Source organism: Tripterygium wilfordii, chromosome 11 (assembly GCF_013401445.1).
Source record: "Tripterygium wilfordii isolate XIE 37 chromosome 11, ASM1340144v1, whole genome shotgun sequence".
Classification (NCBI taxonomy): Eukaryota; Viridiplantae; Streptophyta; class Magnoliopsida; order Celastrales; family Celastraceae; genus Tripterygium; species Tripterygium wilfordii.
Genome location: NC_052242.1, coordinates 13,187,573 through 13,209,299, shown reverse-complemented (window position 1 = coordinate 13,209,299; position 21,727 = coordinate 13,187,573). Strand labels below are relative to the sequence as shown.

The following is a 21,727-nucleotide window of genomic DNA, read 5'->3' as shown; positions in this document are numbered from 1 at the left end:
CCGAAAACACATGATATAGAGTGGAATGTTGTGGGCCTCAGAAATATAATGGACTAGTGGCCCATGGATTAAAGTTATGGGCCCTTTCTTCGACTTTATATTCTCGAGAATGAAGAGCAAGAACCTCATGATGGATCACTTGGGCCAAGTCATATATATGACCCGGATCTGATTGGAGCTCAGGCAAATCGAGAAGGCCTGCACTCAGTGGGCCTTTATCATTGGCTTAGTGGCTTCCTTCAGTAAAAGTCCAAGGCCCAGCCCATTTTATTAGGCTTCTGGCAATTCAACTGCTCTGTATAATGGACCTTAGTTACAAGGTCACGGGCCTTCTCTTCTTTTTTTGTTGGCCCATCTTTATATTTCTCCTTCTTCAGATTTGAGATCGAAGTGGACGAAATCCGGACAATGGATAAAGCGCATATCGGCGGGCTGGCGCCCACAACTCCACGTGGCTAGTTATTACTGGAGGGACGAGAATGGCCACATAGTGTCCAACTCCATCCACAATCCATCGCCAGTATAGCTTCCACTTCCATACAACCCTGCAAATTCAATCTTTAAATCTTGAAAAACACTCTTAATAGTTTCTCCAGAGCTAAAAATTGAGTTATGGAGAATCTGACAATCCCTTGTATATCAAAACTTCCATTACCCATTCCGGCGAGACAAGACACAATTCCAGAATCCACCACAAGAAAATCCAGAATCTCTTCCCCTAGAAAACTTGACGTAAGATATGCCGACAAACATTTGAATTATCTCTGCCGTGGCGGACGTCTAGCCGAGGCGATAACAGCTCTTGACTCCATTGCACAACATGGGTCCCCGGTAACACCCAATACTTTCATTAACTTACTCCAGTCTTGCATTGATACAAATTCAATTCATCTGGGTCGTAAAATACATGCCTATATCGATTTAGTTAAGGAAAGAGACCCATTTGTGGATACAAAGCTGGTAGGCATGTATGCGAAATGTGGTTCTTTAGATGATGCACGCAAGGTCTTTGACGAAACGCGTGACAGGAACTTGTTCATGTGGTCAGCAATAATTGGTGCGTGTTCCCGAAAGCATAGATGGGAGGAAGTCGTTGAGCTTTTTTATAAGATGATGGGAGATGGTTTTGTGCCTGATAGTTTCTTGATGCCTAAGATTTTGCAGGCGTGTGGGAATTGCGAGGATTTCGAGACAGGGAGATTGATACATTCCTTGGCGGTTAGGTGTGGGCTTGGTTGTAACGTTCATGTTAACAATTCGATATTGGCCGGGTATGCCAAGTGTGGTAGAATGGGCTTTGCTAGGAAGGTTTTTGAGAGAATGGATGAGAGGGATAGAGTGGCTTGGAATTCCATGATATCTGGGTATTGCCAGAAGGGAGAGAGTGAGGAATCTCGAAGACTGTTTGATGCAATGAGGGAAGATGGTTTTGAACCTGGTTTAGTAACATGGAACATAATGATTGCCAGTTATAACCAACTAGGGCGCTGCGATGTTGCTTTGGAATTGATGAGAAAGATGGAGAGTTGTGGGGTAAGACCTGATGTGTTTTCTTGGACTTCTATGATTTCAGGATATGCTAAAAACAATAGGAGAAATCAGGCATTAGATTTATTTAGAGAGATGCTTATAGCGGGGGTGCAACCAAATGGTGTAACAATAACCAGTGCAGTTTCAGCTTGTGCTTCTCTGAAAGCATTAGACAAGGGATTGGAAATTCATTCAGTTGCTATTAAGGTTGGTTGCTTTAAAGATGTCCCGGTTGGGAACGCTATTCTTGACATGTATTCGAAGTGCGGGGAAATGGAAGCTGCTCGTCAGGTCTTTGATAGCATCACAGATAAAGATTCTTACTCTTGGAACTCGATTATTGGAGGATATTGCCAGGCTGGTTATTGTGGCAAAGCTTATGAGCTCTTCATGAAAATGCAGAAATCAGAAGTAAAACCTAATGTCATTACATGGAATGTGATTATCTCGGGATATATACAGAATGGAGACGAGGAGCAAGCGATGGATCTTTTCCAACGAATGAAAACGGATGGGAAAATCAAGCAAAATACAGCTTCATGGAATGCCCTTATTGCTGGTTATGTGCATATTGGGCAAAAGAACAAGGCACTGGGAATGTTCCGAAAAATGCAGTCTGCCTGTGTGAGTCCAAATTCAGTTACTGTATTAAGTGTCTTACCTGCTTGTGCAGATTTAGTAGCAGCGAGAAAGGTTAAGGAAATTCATGGTTGTGTGTTTCGCAGAGGTCTTGAGTCTGTACTTCCTGTTGCAAATGCACTCATAGATTCTTATGCCAAATCAGGAAATATATCATATCCAAGATACATATTTGATTTAGTGGCATTGAAAGATATCATCACTTGGAATTCAATGATTGCTGCTTATGTTTTACATGGCCGTTCAACCACTGCCCTTAGTCTCTATGACCAAATGATAAAGGTGGGGCTTAATCCGAACAGAGGTAGTTTCACAAGTATTATCATTGCATACAGTCTTGCTGGAAAAGTTGATGCGGGGAAGCAAATCTTTAGTAGCATCACTGAAGATTATCAAATTGTTCCAGCTTTAGAACATTATTTAGCCATGATATCTTTATATGGACGTTCTGGTAAGCTCAGAGAAGCAATGGAGTTTATTCACAATATGCCCATGGAACCGAACTCGTCTATTTGGACCGCCTTACTAACTGCTTGCAGGAGCCATAAAAATTTTGTGCTGGCAATACATGCATTGGAATGTTTGCTTGAATTGGAACCTGGGAATACTTTGATTCATCATTTAATTAGACAAACTTATGAGAGATGTGGGAGATTTGAAGATGCTTTAAATGTCACTAAGCTTGAAAAAGTCAACCTAGTGCAAAGTCTTATTGGGCAGAGTCGGATTGAAGTTAAAAATGTGGTTCACACTTTTGTTACTGGTGATCAGTCTAAACCATACTTGGATCACCTATATTCTTGGGTAAAAAAAATTGCAAGAGAAGTTGATGTGATTGATTCTCGTGGTGGGGTTTGCATTGAAGAAGAGGAAAAGGAAGAAATTGGTGGTGTCCACAGTGAAAAACTTGCATTATCCTTTGCTCTCATAGGCTCGCCTTCTACTTCTCAAACTATTAGAATCATGAAAAATGTGAGAATGTGTGGGGATTGCCATAGGATGGCTAAATATGTTTCTATGAAATATGGGTGTGAAATATACTTAAGTGATTCAACTTGCCTCCACCATTTCAAGAATGGGCACTGTTCTTGCAGGGATTATTGGTAGAGTAAATACACTTGGTCAATGGTCACAACTCTTAAGATCCATTTGTATTGAAGTGTAGAAGCTTGTTTTATGATTGAAAGATATTAAAAGCCCTGGTATAGCGTCTTCCATGAGAACCAATCAATTGGTTTACGGGTGTAACAGCCATTTCTGAAAAGGTATCTGAGTTAATAGTTTTTAGTAGTTTACATTTTATTCTCTTAATTTCCTTGTCCTTGTACATTCCGAATGGATGAATAGTGGCTTTCTCCCTCCTCTCTCTTTTTTAGATCTGATAAAGGCAGGAGCTACATTTGCCAATCGCATTGGAGAAACTAGTGTCACATTTTGAAAAGAGAGCGCAGTTGTGTGAAAATGATGGGACTTCTGAGTTATTACAGTTCCTCTAAGGTATGATAAATTTTTTGCAGCAGATCTTGTGGTTTTCTTACTTTTTTATTGCTTTGTCTTATCTCTGTATTGTTTTTTCTGGCTTGAAAATCCTCAAAAAGATTCTCTTCCTGGCTATTTTTTGCAACTGTTTGTATTATGATCAAAGTGGTTATTGCATTGTGCAGGTTCTGACAGTGCAATTTTATAATATAATCTAGTTGTATTTGCTATGTTCTTGAAATTGTGGAAGAAATGCTTGTCAATCCTAGTCATGAGTTGCATTCTCATCCCTTTGTTTCAGACCATCGTAGCAAACTTCATGAGACAGCATGTTTTCTTCTTAGCAGTTTGCTTCTGTGCTAACATATCCCAACCTCCCTTAACAAGTGATCCATTGATCTCCACACAAAAAGTATTTTGACTTTTTGAGAGTCACCAAGGTATAGTCATGTCTGTTGATGTTTGAAGCTACAAGTTCATGATTATTCTCAAATATGAACTTTTGTGTACATGGTTGACTGCTAGTTTTTCAGATTTCTGCTTACACCTGTATCTTTATTATTATTTAGTTCGTACTAAGGTAGCTTTTGGTGTAAGGGATGAAAACTCTTGTCTACCAAAGGCAATCAAAGTCTTATTTGGTTCCGATCATACATGGTGCAGTTTGTACTGTTGATTTCCTTTTTTCCTTAAGTCCTTTATCCCATTGCAAAGTTTTTATTGGCTAGAATATCCTTAAATATTTTTTCTTTCCGAAACTTTTCTGTCCATTTACACCCTATTTCAAAAAGATTTTGCGTATGTGCATTGTGCAGTTTGTGGAAAAACTTCCTCTGTTCAAGGCATCCTGGAAGAAGTGCTTGCTAAAGAAGAGTCATATGCTACATATTATCAGTCTTTCAGATGACATACATATATAATATATTCTTACTGGAAATGCTTTAAGCCAAGCAGTTACCCATAAATTTGTTTTCAAGAATTTATTTTTCATCTGAGAAGAGTTCCTAGCATATTTTTTTTATGAAATGTCATTCACTCTTTCATTGTTTGAGTGGTTTAGCTTAAAGACAATGACTTTGACAAGAATTCTATGATTTGCCATTAATTAAATAAAGCTTTGAGCACTCAAATGTTCTGACTTCTGAGTGTGGGCTAATTGCTGATAGCTGTTCGCATTTCCTTAATATCAATCTCTCTTTTATTGACAATGCTTTGTGTAATACAAGGAAAGAAGAAAAGAAGAAAAACTTTTGATGGCAGAAATTTCATGGAGTTTCTCTAGAAAAAGATATGCATATCTTTTGTAAAAGGTTCTGAACAGTATCTGATTCTTTTACATTGAATTGTTCCCTTTCATAGTGGAACCCTGAATCTGCTTCCTGAATAAAACCCGATAACTACAATCATGGCCAGCAATGAGAACACTCCCTTTTTCTTATAAATTCTAGTCCTACCTTCTCTTTTGCCTTCTGTGGCACTGAAGCAACTCAAAGCTTCTCTACTCTTTGAACTTCTATAAGTCTCTAGTCTACTTCCAGAAAATGGTAACAATTATTTGCAGGTTATTATTAGTTTTGTTTTATTGCTAACTGCTGATTATATCTGTATATTCTTTGCTAAGAGTTGAATGATGGTTGCACAGAGTTCTGAGGATTTGGAGAAGAAGCCCATATCAGTTGGGCCGTGGGGAGGTCAGGAAGGAATTTCTTGGAATGACGGAGTTCACTCTACTGTTAGGCAAATAGTAATAGCCCATGGAGCTGGTATTGACTCCATCCAGATTGAATATGATAAGAAAGGGAGCTCAGTATGGTCAGCAAAGCATGGTGGAAATGGAGGGCTTAAGACTGACAAGGTTAGTCGAAAAATATACCGTTCCCTCTAGGCCGCTACCATGTCAATATTTGATTGAACCAATTTAGAGAGAGAATGAGATCATGGTCATCCGTCATCATCTGAAACATGTTTATCTGTATTTGCTTATGGAATTTGCAATGAAGCTGAAATTGTATAAAAACTCGCTCTTTGAAAATATTCCTTTTGTTGATGTTACATACATATTGCAGGTGAAGCTTGAGTACCCAGGTGAGTTTCTTACTTCGATTCACGGATACTATGGCCGCTTGAATGAATGGGGGCCATTATTTGTCCGATCAATCACTTTTGAAAGCAACAGAAAAACATATGGCCCATTTGGTGCTGAACAAGGAACATACTTTTCATTCCCAATGACTGGAGGCAAGATTGTTGGGTTCCATGGAAAGAGTGGTTGGTATCTAGATGCAATTGGCGTATATTTGAAGCCTCTCCAAATTGAGAAGTTATCTAAAGCTCTAGTTCATATGCAAAGTCACACAACTAATGGCACTGAAAATGTTGGCTACTCGGTGATACAAGGAAGCGCAGGCGACAATTATGATATAGTTGTTGCTCTGCGACACAAGAATGACTACGGAAACTCACCGTCCAACAAACTATCAATGCAATCTTCTAGAGAGTTCAACATTGCAGGAAACGTAGACAATGTGAGAAATCTTTCTATAGTTTTTGTTTTAAGATTCTCCCAGGATTTTTCATATCATACTTGAAATATTAATGCCTTTCATCAGATGATGAGTATTGAAAAGGTGCCTTCAGAAGTCGAAGAAGTGGCAAAATATGGTCCCTGGGGTGGTACAGGGGGCAACATGTTTGATGATGGGATCTTCACAGGAATTAGGCAAATTCATTTGTCACGGAATGTCGGAATTGTGTGGATCAAAATTCAATATGATCATGATGGTCAAGCAGTATGGAGTAGCAAACATGGCGGAACTGGAGGATTTAAAACTGATAGGGTAAGTCGAGCTGAAATAGAGTTCTTAATCGTTCTAGACAATTTGGCAGACACATTTTCAACCAATTAAGCTTTTCTCTCTCTATGTATCTTTATCTTTCTGGTGGAGTTTCTGCAGATAATCTTTGATTTCCCATCAGAGATTTTAACACACATAACCGGAACTTATGGGTCCTTGATGTACATGGGTCCCAATGTTATTAAGTCCCTCACTTTCCATACCAACAAAGGGAAGCATGGACCATTCGGAGAGGAACAGGGACCATCCTTTTCCCACAAAATTGATGAAGGAAAGATAGTCGGATTCCATGGAAGGGAAGGTTTTTTCCTTGATGCTATTGGAGTACATGTGATGGAATGCAAAGTGAAGCCGGCGAAACATCCCATCTCAGATACAATTATCAACAATAAATCACATGTTGCTGAGATAGATAACCCTCCCTGGTCAAACAAGCTACTACTTGCAAAACAAGGGCCTGCCGAAGAGGTAATTAATTTATTATGATATCTCATTCTACATATATCATATGTTCCAATGTCTGCTGAACTTTTCTCAGGTTTCTTGTGGAGTGATAAAAGAACCGGTTCCATGTGGACCTGGTCCATGGGGTGGGGATGGAGGGAGGCAATGGGATGATGGTGTCTTTTCTGGGATCAGGCAGATATTCGTCACCAGATCAGCCGAAGCTATTTGTTCAATACAGATTGAGTATGAGCGCAACGGACAGTCTGTTTGGTCTGTAAAACATGGAGGCAGTGGAGGAACTGCCACACATAGGGTACTCAAAATCTTAACCAGAACCTTAGGATGGATTAATCTCCTTTGAAATATTATCTCTGCTTATGGAAACTTAAAACCTCTTTGGTGTTTTAGGTGAAATTGGAGTATCCCCATGAAGTACTCAAATGTGTATCCGGATATTATGGTCCCGCTAGCAAAGATGAGAGGCATGTACTTGTCAAGTCACTGACATTCACTACCAGTCGTGGCAAGTACGGTCCATTTGGTGAAGAAGTAGGAACTTTTTTCACTTCAACTACGACGGAGGGCAAGGTGGTCGGTTTCCATGGAAAGAGTAGCATGTATTTGGACGCCATTGGAGTCCATATGCAACATTGGCTGGGAAATAACAGAATCTCAAGATCTTCCTTCTTCAAATTCTTTTAAATGATGGTTTGCATTGCTTTGCATCTGAATAAGATCATATTTCATGAACACAAAACCTTTTACAGGTTTGTATTTCCTAAATAAGTTGTTACATTTGGATGATCTTGTGGTTAGACATGTATTCATGACTGTTATGTTGTTGGTCTTCAGTACTAAGGCTATATATATCATCAATGGTGTTACTGGGAATCCAACTTGAGTTTTACTAGTTAATTATAGTATACTATGATGTATCAACAAAATTAGTTTTGTGACTTGGCATGGGACATGCAATAACTTGTTAAATGCTTAGAATTGGATATATAATGTCCTCAAAGGAAAAAAAATTTAAGTAACCGAGAACGACATAATACAACTTTTTAAATTTGTTGAAAGAATATAAGATATGAACTTAAACTCAAGCAATCAAGTCGGTGCGTACAGAAGTTTCTCACCCGATTATAAGATAAGTTGGTCAAAATCCAGCATTGGTCACAAAGATAGTGTTGACATCCCGAATCCATACGGTTTGACCTCAAAAAGATTTACCTATAGGCTATCATGTTTGCTAACTTTAGATAACCCCCAATTACTGTGAATTTATTCCCCAAAACAAGAGAATGCGCAAGAAGCAGCATATTTATGTCAAATCTAAAAAATTGGCTACCTTATTGCCTTGGCCAGCCGTGAGCAAACCATTTGAACAAGTCATGGGCCTCTTTGAAAGTTAATATGAGGCCAACTTCTTCCGTACCGAAAAGGGTAAAACAAGCCTAGCGGTTGGGAGGCCCAACGGACTGAGTAATGATTCACAACAGCTAAATAGGCCTCGTAGAGCCCATCTGTGTATAGATCGGGCTTTATTTTTAACACTATTACATTAGGCCCAGCCTTATTTAAGGTTTTCAGTGGACTAAAATGATTTTCAGTGGGCCGTATTTGGGTTTCGTGGAAATTCCAATGTAATTGCATATTTAAGGTTTTTCTTGGTGTGGAGAGTCCAACATAAATCACCAGTTAAAAATTACAATTTTGAATATCAATGTATATGAGTTGAGGATTAATACTGTCTACTTTTTTTAAAAAAAAATAGTTAGGATTAAATAGGATTAGGTATAATCTCGTGACACATAATAGAGGAAATAACTTTTTCAGATGTTTAGAATCAAGCAAGTATCGAGAATCCTTTTCTTTCTGTTGGATTGGTTGAGCTGTGGGATGGATTTGACAATGGACTTAAAAAGCCAACTACAGACGCTTTACTAATAGAAAATCTGGGTATGTTTCGTATGCTTATTTTCTATATATTTTTTATTTTTATTTTTTGAAAAATAGAAAACAGCCCAAAAACGCATTTGGATGTCAATTTTTTCAAAAAAAACTAAAAAGAATAAATCACTTGAAGACAAAAAAAAAGTAATATATATATATATATATATATATATATATATGTTTTCAGGAAAAAAATCTTTTCGACGATCTTGCTTCACTAATCATTAATGATCTCACATATATATTGTTACGTACCTTCATCATTTTCACATGATCTCTTAGCTTTTAAAAACTCAAAAAGGCAGACCCAATATATATGTACTCACCAAATCACCAATTATATGCAATACTATGCTACCAAATGACACACAAATTAATTTTAGTATTGTAATATTTTGGATAAGACAGCTTCATTTAACAGCAAAGAGATTGCACAAGTTGGCAAAATAAAAATACGGAGATATGTACAAACACTATATATATATGTGTGTGTGTGTGAAGATAAATATTGAATATAAGAACAATGCAATTAATGGACAAGAAAAGTTATTGTATATTACAATAAAATAATAATAAGATTATTATTATGAGAATGATTCGAGTAGGTACAAGATTCCATGACACCAGATCCGCATAAATATATCCCAGCTCTTGTCACCAGCTTAGACGGCACCATACAATGCGCTTCCCATAAGGATTTGTTCCTATTAGACCATAAATTCCAACAAATTAGGGACCAGATCCTTAACGCACCAGATCCTTCGAGGCACCTTTGCGGCAATGTGATTTCGGACATCCAAGAAGTTTCACATCGATTTCTTTCTTGTACTTTTAGGCATGCTAGGAGATTGGCCAATTTGGTGGCACATGAGTTAGCCAAGCTTGGAAAAGTTTCTTCTGAAGATGGTTTATTTGTTGAGGAATGTCCTCTTCCTATTTTACAATTTGTAACTGCTGACAAAGTTCTTTGTTAATGAAGTGTTTTCTTCTAAAAAAAAAAAAAAGATTCCATGGCGTACTTAGGATGTTCTTCAACAATAAACAACATGATATATATATATATGATATACTGGTATATGATATACTGGTCTCCTTGCTGTCAAGGTCTTAATAAAAATTGACCAAGATTTTGTGTTAGATTTTATTCGTCTCTGGCCTACCAATGTCTTGGAGGAACACACCATATTCGTGTGTGTGTGGGTATATATATATATATATATATAATGGCTTCGTTTTAATGAGTGTTTCTGGATATCGGCATGTAGCCAACATTGTCTAGTTGGCTACAAAATATAATGTGTGCACCAACTTGCATGATTTTGTGCTAATCAATAGTGAAATAGATTAATCATGCACGTCTCTTCAATTAATTAGAGAGTTTGTGAAGAAACCAACCAGAAATGGCAAAGTAGTGGGTGTCGAGTCACTTCACAAATAATATTGCTGCCAATTTTGTTTTCAAACAACTTGTAGTCGCAATAATCATTAATTTTTTTTTTTGTGATCGCGAACGACACCATACAAAATTATCCTTTGAATATCATTTATATGAATAAACTCGATCTGTCACTCTCACTCACGCATAAATTTATTGCACCATGTGGTTCTCACGAACGAAAGTAGGCACATATGAAAAGTAGATTATCAAGTAGAAGAGGAGTCCCCTTGTACATGATGAATATTACTTCTTGTTACTTTCTCATACAAGGAAAAATCAATTCCTAAAGATTCTTCCCACCTATATATACAAGGAAAAATCATGTCTCCAAAAAAGTTCTCACATGCACATCAATTTTACGCAGTTGTTTTTAAATCATAAATGCAGCGGGTCTCACAAAAAATGCGTGGTCCCCACTTTTGTTATGCTTTATTACAGTCATTGGATTTCGAGCGCGTAAAGTTGATGCGCATGTGAGAATTCTTCACTGGATTTGGTTATACAATGTGTGGTTGGTAAATTAACAATGAACGATTTTTTAGCAAGGTACGAAATGTATCGTCAAATATTCAATATGATTCCACAAGATCTAGTTTCGTTCAAGTAAGGGATTCTATCCAATTGAAAGGTTCTTCTGATCAATCCAGAGATCATTTCGATTCCATTAATAATGAGGATTCGGAATATCACACATTTATCAATCAAAGAGAGATGCAACAACTAAAAGAAAGATCAATTCTTTGAGATCCTTCCTTTCTTCAAACGGAACGAACAGAGATAGAATCAAACCAATTCCCTAAATGCTTTTCTAGATATTCCTCAATATCCCGGCTATTCGCACACAACATTTCATCAATATGTGATATACAATAAATCATGATGAAGATTGAAGTGCAACCATAAGTAAACCTATACGTAGGTAGGTACGTATGCAATAGATATTATCGTGTCAAGTGATATTTTCCTCATGTTCCGTCTTCATTACGCATTTCCAGCTCCAACTTACTCAAAATGGCTATATGGCCATATGGATCACCTTTTTGTGCAACGACTTTTGGGGCCAAACCCAATGGTTTGATGGGCCCACTCATCAAAGCCACCGGCCCATTATGCATGTTTTTCTTATGATTGATGGATAAGATACCATGTGTCCACATGCATGCAGTTGTACGTAGTGATCCTTACATATATCATATGATCGATCAGTTGACTAAATAATTAGGTTGGTTTTTGTTGTGCTATTCACAATCACATGATAATTTGTATTACATGCATGTCAATTCTGTTCTGCCAACTAGAAACGTATAATTCTCAAACACAAACCCAAAAATCAAAGGCTTCTCTTTTTCTTTTCTTTTACATAAACCACAAGAGGACATAAGTATTGAAATTCTCAACCCAAATACATTGAAGATATTGTTTATTCTGGATCACGAGTCCGCATAAATTTATTCTTTATTAACCATCGTCATTGGTGCTTAGAACCATGAAAATGTATATTCAATATGAGAGGAGTTGAGTTTTGTTTATAAACCTCTCCTCTAGATTATATCATACCGATATGGAATTTCAGTAAAAGACAATAAGATTTGATATTTGCAAATCATCAAATACTTGGATCGTTCTATTATCCATCAATAATAGTAATACCAGAGGCGCCTTTAGCCCATAAAATGGGCTATAACAGCAAAAGGGAAGACTAGAACAAAAGATATTATAATAAAGACAAGGTTAAAAAATTGTCAATTGAGCTGTAGTTGTCTAAAGAAAAACATGTCGTTATTACTAAAAACCATAATAATATTCCATGCACTCTACCTTTAATCTCTGTAAAGCCTGTACTACGTACTACCTTATAAACTGGAATAAGTTAAAGGGGAAGAATCTAAATCTAAGGAATATATTATCATAATTGGAGTCCATTGATATGAATCTCTTGGACACTAAACCCTAAAGTTGTTTTGTCTACAAAGACACACTTTTGTAGGTCCTTATTGATTGCTTTGCAGCACAAAGTTAAATATATGTTTAACCCAAAAGCTAGGACAAGTATATATATATATGAGAGAAATATATCTCAACTTTTGTTTTTTAAAAACAAAAAATGAATTTCAAGAGAGATGGGGAGAATCCCACTTTAGAGATTTGTTGTAAAGCTAGAGATAAAGAGAGAGAGAGAAGAGAGACCGACCAAAGGCAGGAATTCTGGAGAGAAAACCAATTAATCAAAGAGAAAACCAAATTAATCAAACCATAATGGCAAATATATATATATATATATATTCTCAAACTCATTCAAATTAAAGTAGTACGTACTGGGTGGATCTTGTGAGATATGCCGTGCTTTGTTAATCTTAATTAATCAATGCTCTTCTCAATAATGTAGCCCAAAAGCATTCTTCTATACTGATCAGCGGGGGTTCTGTAGTGGCATCACCATACAGATTAGGGACAGAATTGTAAAAGAAAAATAATTAAAGTTGAAAATGAAGAAAAGCCTGCTCAATTCAAAATATTATTAGTAAATGAGAAAGCCATTTTTTTTTGTTTTTCCTTTTAATTAGATTATAAATTAGAAAAAAAAACTAGATTTTTATTCGATTCAGTACAAGTTAGATTATTCGGACAATTGGCAGTAAGAACACTTTGGACAACTTAATTGTAAAAAGGTCATGGACATTTTTAAAATTGTAAAAAAGTGCAATATAAGGGTAATTTGGTAATCTGACTTAAGATATTTTTTAGTTTATACCTACAATACCCTTCTTCTTCTTCTTCTTCTTCTCCCTCCAACTATCCAACTCTAGTGTGTCCTCTCTTTATCTCCTTCTTCTCTACTAAAAGTTATTTCCTTCTTTCTCTCCTCCTTCTTCTCCTCCTCCTCCTCCTCCTCCTTCTTCTTCTTCTCGATCTGAATTTGTTCTTCGTTGCCTTCTTCTCTGTTTTTGGCCGAGTTTCTCCTCTCTTCATCGCCTTCTTCGTCGTTGCTCGATCTGGACTGCGTCGAGTTGCTCTGCTTCGTTTTTGACAGATCTGGACTATGCTTCGTTGTTCAATCTGGGTTGTGCTTCGTTTTTGACAGATCTGGAGTACGATTCGTTTTTTTCAGAGATGTATCACTATAGTATCACCAACACCAAAAAACCACCAAAAATGATACAATTAAACCAGTATGCATACTTCATCTTCCTGATTACTTTTCCTTTCTTGATTTTCTTTTCTTGGTTACCTCTCTTGTTCGTTCTGGAAAAACATTTACAAGTGTAGAGATGTATCACTATAGTATCACGAACACAAAAATTCATTAAAATGATACAATTGAACCAGTATGCATACTTCTTCTTCCTAATTACTTTTCATTTCTTGGTTTTCTTTTCTTGGTTTGTACATCTCTTACTCGTTCTAGAAAAATATTTACAGCTGCAGAGATGTATCACTATAGTATCACCAACACCAAAAATCCACTAAAATTACTAGAAAGACATGTAATGCAATCAAATTTACATTCTAACATTTGTATCATCATTTTATGAGCAAAAGATATAAATTGAACACTAAATTGGATCTTCTATTTAAAAGTATCACTATTGTATCACAGTTCGTGGAAAGAGAAAATCAAATTTGAGGTTATTTTGGTAAAAGATGAACCCTATTGTACTTTTTTAAAATGATGTTTTAGTGATTGTACTTTTTTAAAATTAACTATAATCTAGTGTACCGACCTCCAAAAGTCCCTAGATTATTTCACCTTTTAATTCACCGTCGCACAATGGATTTCGCTATTGAAATCCCAATATCCCTTCCTATATATACACACACAAAATGCCATGCACGCATCAATTCTGTGACACACACACACAATATATATATATATATATAATCATCTCATCTCATCTTTTTGGTGAGTGTGAAGATCGAAGAATGGAAATCTTATTCACTGATTGCGTGCATGGTACAAATGAGTTTTGAGCGACTACAACCCCCACTTTTTGTAAGAAAGTCACATGATATTTTTGGGTGGCAAGGGTCTGCTGTAGTTTCTACTACAACAGACCCCGTTATAGGTGATTTGAATCATAAATTTTTTTTATTTTATTTTGAAAAAAATTATAGATGTGTAGTTTATGATCTAACGAATCCAACGGTATATTTTTTGTTCGAAACAAAAATCAAATTCATCATGATCCAGACACTGAATGTTTTGAGTTTGTATCCGACGGTCTAAAATTGTTAAGCATTTTTCATGTAGCATATGATTTTTGTTTTGAACAAAAAATATATCGTTGGATTCGTTAGACCATAAACTACACATCTATAAATTTTTTTAAAATAAAATAAAATTTTTTTTTGTCTCAAATTGTCATTACAACGGGGCCTGCAGCAGAGCCCCGGCACCCGATATTTCTCATACAAAATATTCATAAATTAATAATTTGGATGCCAAATCGATTATATATTATTTGATTAATGAAAAAATAATTACTTCAATCCTCTATAAGTACCTCGTTAATTTTCTAAAAATTAAATGTTTATGGGGAGGCTTAAATCAAGCTTAATGAATCAAAGATCGTACTTGTTGGAAGTAGTAAGAAATAGATAGAACTTGCTCGTACAGTCGATGGTTTAAAATATCAACAAATAGGTACATTTAATATATGTAATATATATATATATATATATGTATATATATTAGGGTCATATACCTTGACCTATAATAAAAGTAGTGATGAAACCATATTTTCCTCATTTAACATATATATATAATTTTTTTATGCTGACTTAAAATTCGGACTAAAATCTCAGCCTTGACTTGATGACATCAAGGGCTTAAATTTTAAAACTACAAACTTTCCTTTTCAATCCGTATAAAGACCCGAAACGGCGAGGACTCTTCTTCCTCTGTTTTCTGGTTTCACTCACCTCACCCGAAGTCACCACCGCACTGTTAGTACTCTGTTTCCTCGTTTCACAATTGCAATCGGCACCCACGTGAAGCCGTGAACCTTTCTCCTTGCTCCCGTCCCCACATCGAGCCTCCGTATCCAAAAGTGGGCCCCCACACCTACTGTTCTTCCCACGTGTCAACCTCACTCCTCGCACGTGAATACCCCCGTGCCTTTCCCTTTGTCCTATAAATACAGGGGGACCTGTATGTATGTTGTAATTCCCTACTAGACACACAACAAAAGACTCTGTGGGAGAAAGGGGCGTAGTCAGAGTCTCTGTACACCCGACCACAGCAGAAAAAAGAGAGAGCTCTGTTTCGCTTAGCTCCATGTACGTAACGTGAAAGAATCTGTGCATGTTGCGCACAAAATCTTTAAAGTGCAATCCAGCTTACGTTAGCACCACAACTTCCCACAACCCTGCCACAAGATTTGATTTTGTTTTTCTCTTTATCTCCAGTACCCATCACCGCTAGCTCCCTTCTTCCTTCCGCCGTTGTGCGCACTTTCCTTATCCTTCACCCCCTTCTCCCTCCCCACCAATTCCATTATAAATTAAAACGGTGTCGCTTTGAACGACAACATTATTTTGATCGCTCAGATGGCTACTACGGTTGCTAAGCTAATAGTGCTGAGTTTCGCTATATCTCATTTAATCGTAACCGTAGGATTGACGGTGGACCCCGCAGCTCTTCTACGGCTAGGAGTGGACGGGTTGCTGAGCGTCGATCCATACGACGTCGAAAAGGCGTCACTGGATTTCGGGAAGCTGAGCCGAGCCCAGCCGCCTTTGGCTGTCTTACATCCGGCATCGGAGGAGGATATTGCTCGGCTTGTGAAAGCGGCTTACAAGTCAGCTCATGGGCTTACGGTCTCGGCCCGGGGTCACGGGCATTCAATAAACGGGCAGGCTCAGGCGAGTAACGGAGTGGTGATAGAGATGACCGGGTATTCGGGTATGGTTCCTCAGGTTTCGGAGAGAGAGCAATACGTCGACGTATGGGGAGGGATGCTGTGGATAGATTTGTTGAAGAGCACGCTTGAGTATGGATTGGCACCAAAGTCATGGACAGATTACTTGTACCTTTCAGTTGGAGGGACAATATCTAACGCAGGGATTAGTGGACAAGCTTTTCATCATGGGCCTCAGATTAGCAATGTCTATGAGCTTGACGTTATTACAGGTCAGTTTTCATTTTCTTATAAAAGAAAGATAAAAATTCTAACAATTGGGATTTCAATTATCTTAGATGTTGAGTTGAAAGCATAAGATCCAAGTGAATTAGTGGGCTCCACATGTTTTATCCGATACACATGAAATTTTGTACTTTGTATGTACTACTCATCAACTGGAATAACATATCGAACATTTGGGTTGTTTCTTAATGTGGGTTGATTTTGAATTTGTTAAAAGTTCACAATTAGGGTAAAGATGATTGATGATAAGACATTTTGGTTGTTTATCAAAAAATAAAAGAAGACATTTGGGTTGTTAGTAGTTGTTTTGTGTTTAATTGAGTTGAAAATTTTCTAGTCGTAGTTAACTTCCAAGAAGAACCTGTGCTTGTTTTCGTAAGCATTTTGAAAAAAATGTCCATGGTTTCACACGAGTTATTCAGCTGACATTAGAATATTCACATAATTAATGCCTATCTTTGAAAGTTGGGCAAAATTTAATAACATTTTTTTTGGCGACTAACAGGGAAAGGAGAGACGTTGAGATGTTCAGAAAAAGAAAACCAAGATTTGTTCCATGGCGTTCTTGGTGGTCTAGGGCAGTTTGGAATCATCACTAGGGCAAGAATTGCCCTTGAACCAGCTCCCAAAAGGGTACTCTCTCTCTCTCTCTCTATCTCTCTTCTCTCTCCATATATATGTACAAATGGGTTTTTGGATCCTTGGTTGGTTGCTTGGTGGGGGCACATAATTTCCTAGTATCAGTCCATGACAAAACTGTCAAAGCTGAATAGGCAAGCAAGTATGATGACGAAAACAGTTGGGTCCAGTCCATATAAACCTGAGCTGGCCATGTTTGACGTCTCTTGATCATTATTTTCACCCATCTTACGTACTGATCCCAGCGTTTTTCGTAAAAGCTATCCCAAATGTTCAAATGGACACATATAAAGATCATGTGTGTCCATATCAACATTTAACATAGCTAAAATAAAACATGCTGGGATCTTTAACTTTTTCGCATTATTTTTGGGTTTAATTATACATGTATGTATGTATGTATAGGTCCGGTGGATCAGAGTATTGTATTCAAGTTTCACGGCTTTTACTGGAGACCAGGAGTATCTGATTTCATTGCATGGCCAAAAATTCGACTACGTGGAGGGTTTTGTAATAGTAGATGAAGGATTGATCAACAATTGGAGGTCCTCTTTCTTTTCCCCACGTAACCCTGTTAAGATTTCCTCACTCGGGTCTGATGGGGGTGTGTTATACTGCTTGGAGATCACCAAGAATTACCATGAGTCCACAGCTGATACCGTTGATCAGGTAACTAATTAATTACACTAGTAGCTACTTTGGTGATCACCTAAGTATTTATTGTACTAGGTCAATAGCTAGCTTATTTATATGGAATGCATCATACACACTGAAATAATTGACGCAGTAGTACTACACATAATTATGGTAATATATACGGGTCAAATTGTATGGATTCGGGAGATTTGAGTTAAATTTCTACTAGAAGCAAATATTCTTTCGGCTATGCTTTAGGCTTTGACTCAATTTATCATGTCGTCAGGTGGACAACTTATGTGGGTGATGGCCTTATAACCTAAGTTTAGGCACAAATTGGATGTCCAAAGTATAAACTGGCATAATGTCGTTATCGATTTAAAAAAGGAGGTTGCTTGTGACATTGTAACTATGAAACTAGTTTAATTATTTAGTTGTATTTGGACTTTTTAGGAGTTGTTTGGTTAATTAATTGGATGACAAGGTTGGTTCTTCTCAATGGGAATTAAAAAGTCTTTAAAGTGTATGTCATATATAATTGATTCTTCTTGACTAATTCGAAACTTCTGCTAGCATCGTTGTTGCATTATTTGTACTGATTTGCATATCAAACACTCATTATTATACATATACAGTTCATTTATATATATATATATGTATGTATATATATGTCCCATAAGTCCTAGATCATATGATTGAGATTAAACCCAGTTAAACTAAGTATTTTAAATCACAATGAAACATGGACAAGAACATGGAAGATCTTGTGTGATCTAAGAAACAATAGATTGAAGACCACTTTATAATTTTATATTAAATAAAATTATGAAATCTAAGCCGTCCTGGGCATCAAATGATTCTCTAATAATTAATTAATTAAATATAATCTCTATCTTAACTAAAAAATTTTGATTGGAATCAAACTTATCCCGACAATTAAAGCAAACTGTTTGGTATAGAAGCTGCTTTTTCTTTTGTGTACTTTGATTGTATATTTTATAATGCCTTTACAGCAACATATATATATATATAATTATATGTATATATTGATTGCAGGAAGTGGAGTATCTATTGAAGAAATTGAACTTTATACCAACATCAGTGTTCAGTACTGACCTACCTTACGTGGACTTTCTGGACCGGGTTCACAAGGCCGAGTTGAAACTCCGGTCCAAGAATCTGTGGAACGTACCACACCCTTGGCTCAATCTCTTTGTCCCTAAATCAAGGATTGGTGACTTCGACAAGGGTGTCTTCAAGGGCATTTTGGGAAATAACAAGACCAGTGGGCCCATTCTCATTTATCCCATGAACAAAAACAAGTGAGTATAATACGTTCATACATACATAAATATATATACACATACACAAACACACACTTTCATCAGGCTGTGTATGATTTTGAAAAGCCTCTTAATAATTGAAGGAGGCAGTTGCGTTAAAAACACAGCAAACATAGCCCATCAACCTCCTTTAGTGAAAGGAACCAACATATATACATCCAACCAATAATGTTGATGTGAATTTAACGGGTTAGCCGAGTTGGTTCATGATATTCCATGTTAACCTCTGGATCTTAGGTTAGAAGTCTCTCACAAACATTTTGTAGTCGCATCCCCTAGTAAAATATCAACGACTTAATTAGCTGATCGCGTGTAGGGAAAAAACAATAATGATGTTGATGTACATATAGGAATCATCAACACATTGAATTCTTTGATATCATGATATTGGTTGGAAATGAACCATCATGCACTAATGGGAACCTGGACACGTATATATGGTGCCAATATGGGTGGTTAATTAGTGTACAGCTATTTGCCTTCGAGGAGTCATATGTAGAAACATCAGTTTTGGAGACTTGAGAGGATTGATTTGAGGTTGAAGAGTGTCGTTTTGACTGGTCTTGGCATAAGCAGGAGGGAGGAGGTGGGTGAATATCATGCTTTAAGGGACATATATGACATATATATGACTATTGGTAGTGGGTGGTCCTAGGAGTACTAGAAAACTACATATGAGACCCCACATGCACAAAACAAACACGACAGCTGCATATTTGGTTTGTAGAGAGCTAGAACCCAGCTGGGATTTGACAAAACAATCTCCTTTTGATCATGGTTTTGGCTGGTGAACCCAAAAAACAAAAAAATTAATGAACGGCAGTGATCATCCAATTGTGTGAAAGATTGTCTTATTATCAGAAGATCTTCCTTTCGATGGGTGCGCTTCTTTGGAGGAGGGCGCCCTTTCACTAGAAATCACTGTAATGATCATCACAATCATCTTTGCCGTATAAATTCAAAAAATTATGTGGATTACACGTTGATAAATTATAGACGGGATGTTTATGATTAAAACTGTATTTCCAAATGCGGACGAGATCCTGTCATAAAAATCCTATCAATTTTAATCATATATGTCGAGTCTGTTCATTGGAGGGGCCCTTAACCCTGTCCCAATGTCTTGATCAAAACCATTAGTCCCAACTAACTTACAAAACTTATTGTCTTAAGACCATTTTCACTGTATACACGTCCACTCAATCTTTCACCATTTTTCAAAGTTCCTGATTTCAACTTATTGTGATTCCTGTGCAGATGGGACCGGAGGAGCTCGGCTGTGACACCAGACGAGGACGTGTTTTATTTGGTGGCATTTCTTAGGTCGGCATTGGATGATGGGGAGGAGACCCGGATCTTGGAGTATCTGACAAATCAGAACCGTCAGATCCTCAGATTCTGTGATGATGCAGGGATCAAGGTGAAGCAGTATTTGCCTCACTATACTACAAGACAGGAGTGGATGGAACATTTCGGAGATAAGTGGGAGTTGTTCTCTCAACGGAAAATGGAGTTTGATCCCAGGTTCATTTTGGCTTCTGGACAACGTATATTTGAACTCTCCTCCCCAATAAAGCTTCATGGTTACGAGTAATACAATGATAATAGACCTAGACTTACTTACACTCGTCTATAGATATACTGTACTAACATAGGGGATCAGTATTTCTTGTACAGAAATAGAGAGGCATATGTAAGTAAGGTTAAGATGCAAACAAACAACGTGTCGTTTGCTGAGATGAGATGATGAATTTGATTGCGCTAAATCTTAGTACAAACGGGTGGTCATGAGTTCAAGTTCCATGAGTGTTTTCATTATCGCAAATCAACCCAATGTGTGCGAATGACACCCTAGTACTCAATTCAACGTGTACGAATTCCACCTTGCATTATTTTGCGAGGGTTCCACGATATTAAAAAAAAGAGTTGAGATGCATGCAATTATTATTATTATTAGTTTGCTTAAAGGGATGTGGCAATTGGAATGAGAAGGGGAGGCATGGTGGGGTCGGTTAGTGGGGAATGAGTAGGACTGGGGTCCATGGACCATGTATGCAGCACATGCAATGTTTTTGCGTTTTGTCTTTGGATCTTGTCTGCTGATGGTCTTCTCCAACCGTAGAAAGCTGAAGGTTCTAGTTTCATCAAGCATTGGTTGAGACCTTTTGTTGCCTTGTTGCTTCCTGGATTATGAAAAACCTTGTAACCAATCAATGGATGAGGAGATGAGTAATATGTTCTTGATGTTCCATTTTCCTCAATACCCTTGAATTCTTATCCGCTATCCATTTACGTTGATGGTTACCCATCACTTAGATTTGCATTCTCGTGGAGAAAGACCGCCCTCATTTGTTTGCTAGGGACAGTTTGTACGCTTTGAGTTGAAGAGCCCACACAAATTTATCCTATCAAACTCAGCCCATACTGAGCTTAGAAGGCCCAGCCCAACAATCAACCCCTAAGGTTCATAATTCAAGGAAACCAGTTGTTAATTAATAATTAGGGTTGGGCCTCCCTTATGTCTAGCCTTTCACTCGCATGTGAGATTGTACATTTGTACCACATTCAAGGCAACCATTTTTCTTTTACCCAAAATTCATTTTAGGAGGGGAGGCCAAAGCATGA

At 37.2% G+C, this 21,727-nt stretch overlaps 2 protein-coding genes across 5 annotated transcripts; both read left to right on the top strand.

Annotated features, from left to right (window-relative positions):
* Positions 1-481: 481 nt before the first annotated feature.
* LOC120009781 (jacalin-related lectin 3-like) lies at positions 482-7,865 on the top strand. Of its 4 annotated transcripts, XM_038860480.1 has the most exons (8): positions 3,250-3,434; positions 3,546-3,666; positions 5,291-5,503; positions 5,715-6,173; positions 6,258-6,485; positions 6,603-6,971; positions 7,042-7,263; positions 7,359-7,865. In XM_038860480.1, exons 2-8 carry the CDS (start codon positions 3,631-3,633, stop codon positions 7,650-7,652), a joined length of 1,821 nt encoding a protein of 606 aa, XP_038716408.1. In that variant the 5' UTR covers positions 3,250-3,434; positions 3,546-3,630; the 3' UTR covers positions 7,653-7,865. The 4 variants fall into 4 exon arrangements, 3 of the variants coding, with proteins under 3 accessions (XP_038716410.1, XP_038716408.1, XP_038716409.1); XM_038860482.1 differs by lacking the exons at positions 3,250-3,434; positions 3,546-3,666 and adding an exon at positions 508-2,517 and having other exon boundaries at positions 5,300-5,503; positions 7,359-7,652; XM_038860481.1 differs by lacking the exons at positions 3,250-3,434; positions 3,546-3,666 and adding an exon at positions 4,901-5,192.
* A 7,657-nt stretch (positions 7,866-15,522) lies between these two features.
* LOC120009653 (cytokinin dehydrogenase 5-like) lies at positions 15,523-20,902 on the top strand. Its single transcript, XM_038860312.1, has 5 exons — positions 15,523-16,471; positions 16,990-17,117; positions 17,529-17,792; positions 18,816-19,081; positions 20,360-20,902. The coding sequence occupies exons 1-5, from the start codon at positions 15,889-15,891 to the stop codon at positions 20,694-20,696; spliced, it is 1,578 nt and encodes a 525-aa protein (XP_038716240.1). The 5' UTR covers positions 15,523-15,888; the 3' UTR covers positions 20,697-20,902.
* The last annotated feature ends 825 nt before the right edge of the window (positions 20,903-21,727 follow it).

Coding starts and splice junctions, on each gene's coding strand:
- LOC120009781 (XM_038860482.1), top strand. CDS start 613: ATGGAGAATCTGACAATCCCTTGTATATCAAAACTTCCATTACCCATT. Junction 5,504..5,714: donor GAGGGCTTAAGACTGACAAG/GTTAGTCGAAAA, acceptor TACATATTGCAG/GTGAAGCTTGAGTACCCAGG. Junction 6,486..6,602: donor GAGGATTTAAAACTGATAGG/GTAAGTCGAGCT, acceptor GAGTTTCTGCAG/ATAATCTTTGATTTCCCATC.
- LOC120009653 (XM_038860312.1), top strand. CDS start 15,889: ATGGCTACTACGGTTGCTAAGCTAATAGTGCTGAGTTTCGCTATATCT. Junction 16,472..16,989: donor TGAGCTTGACGTTATTACAG/GTCAGTTTTCAT, acceptor GGCGACTAACAG/GGAAAGGAGAGACGTTGAGA. Junction 17,118..17,528: donor TTGAACCAGCTCCCAAAAGG/GTACTCTCTCTC, acceptor ATGTATGTATAG/GTCCGGTGGATCAGAGTATT.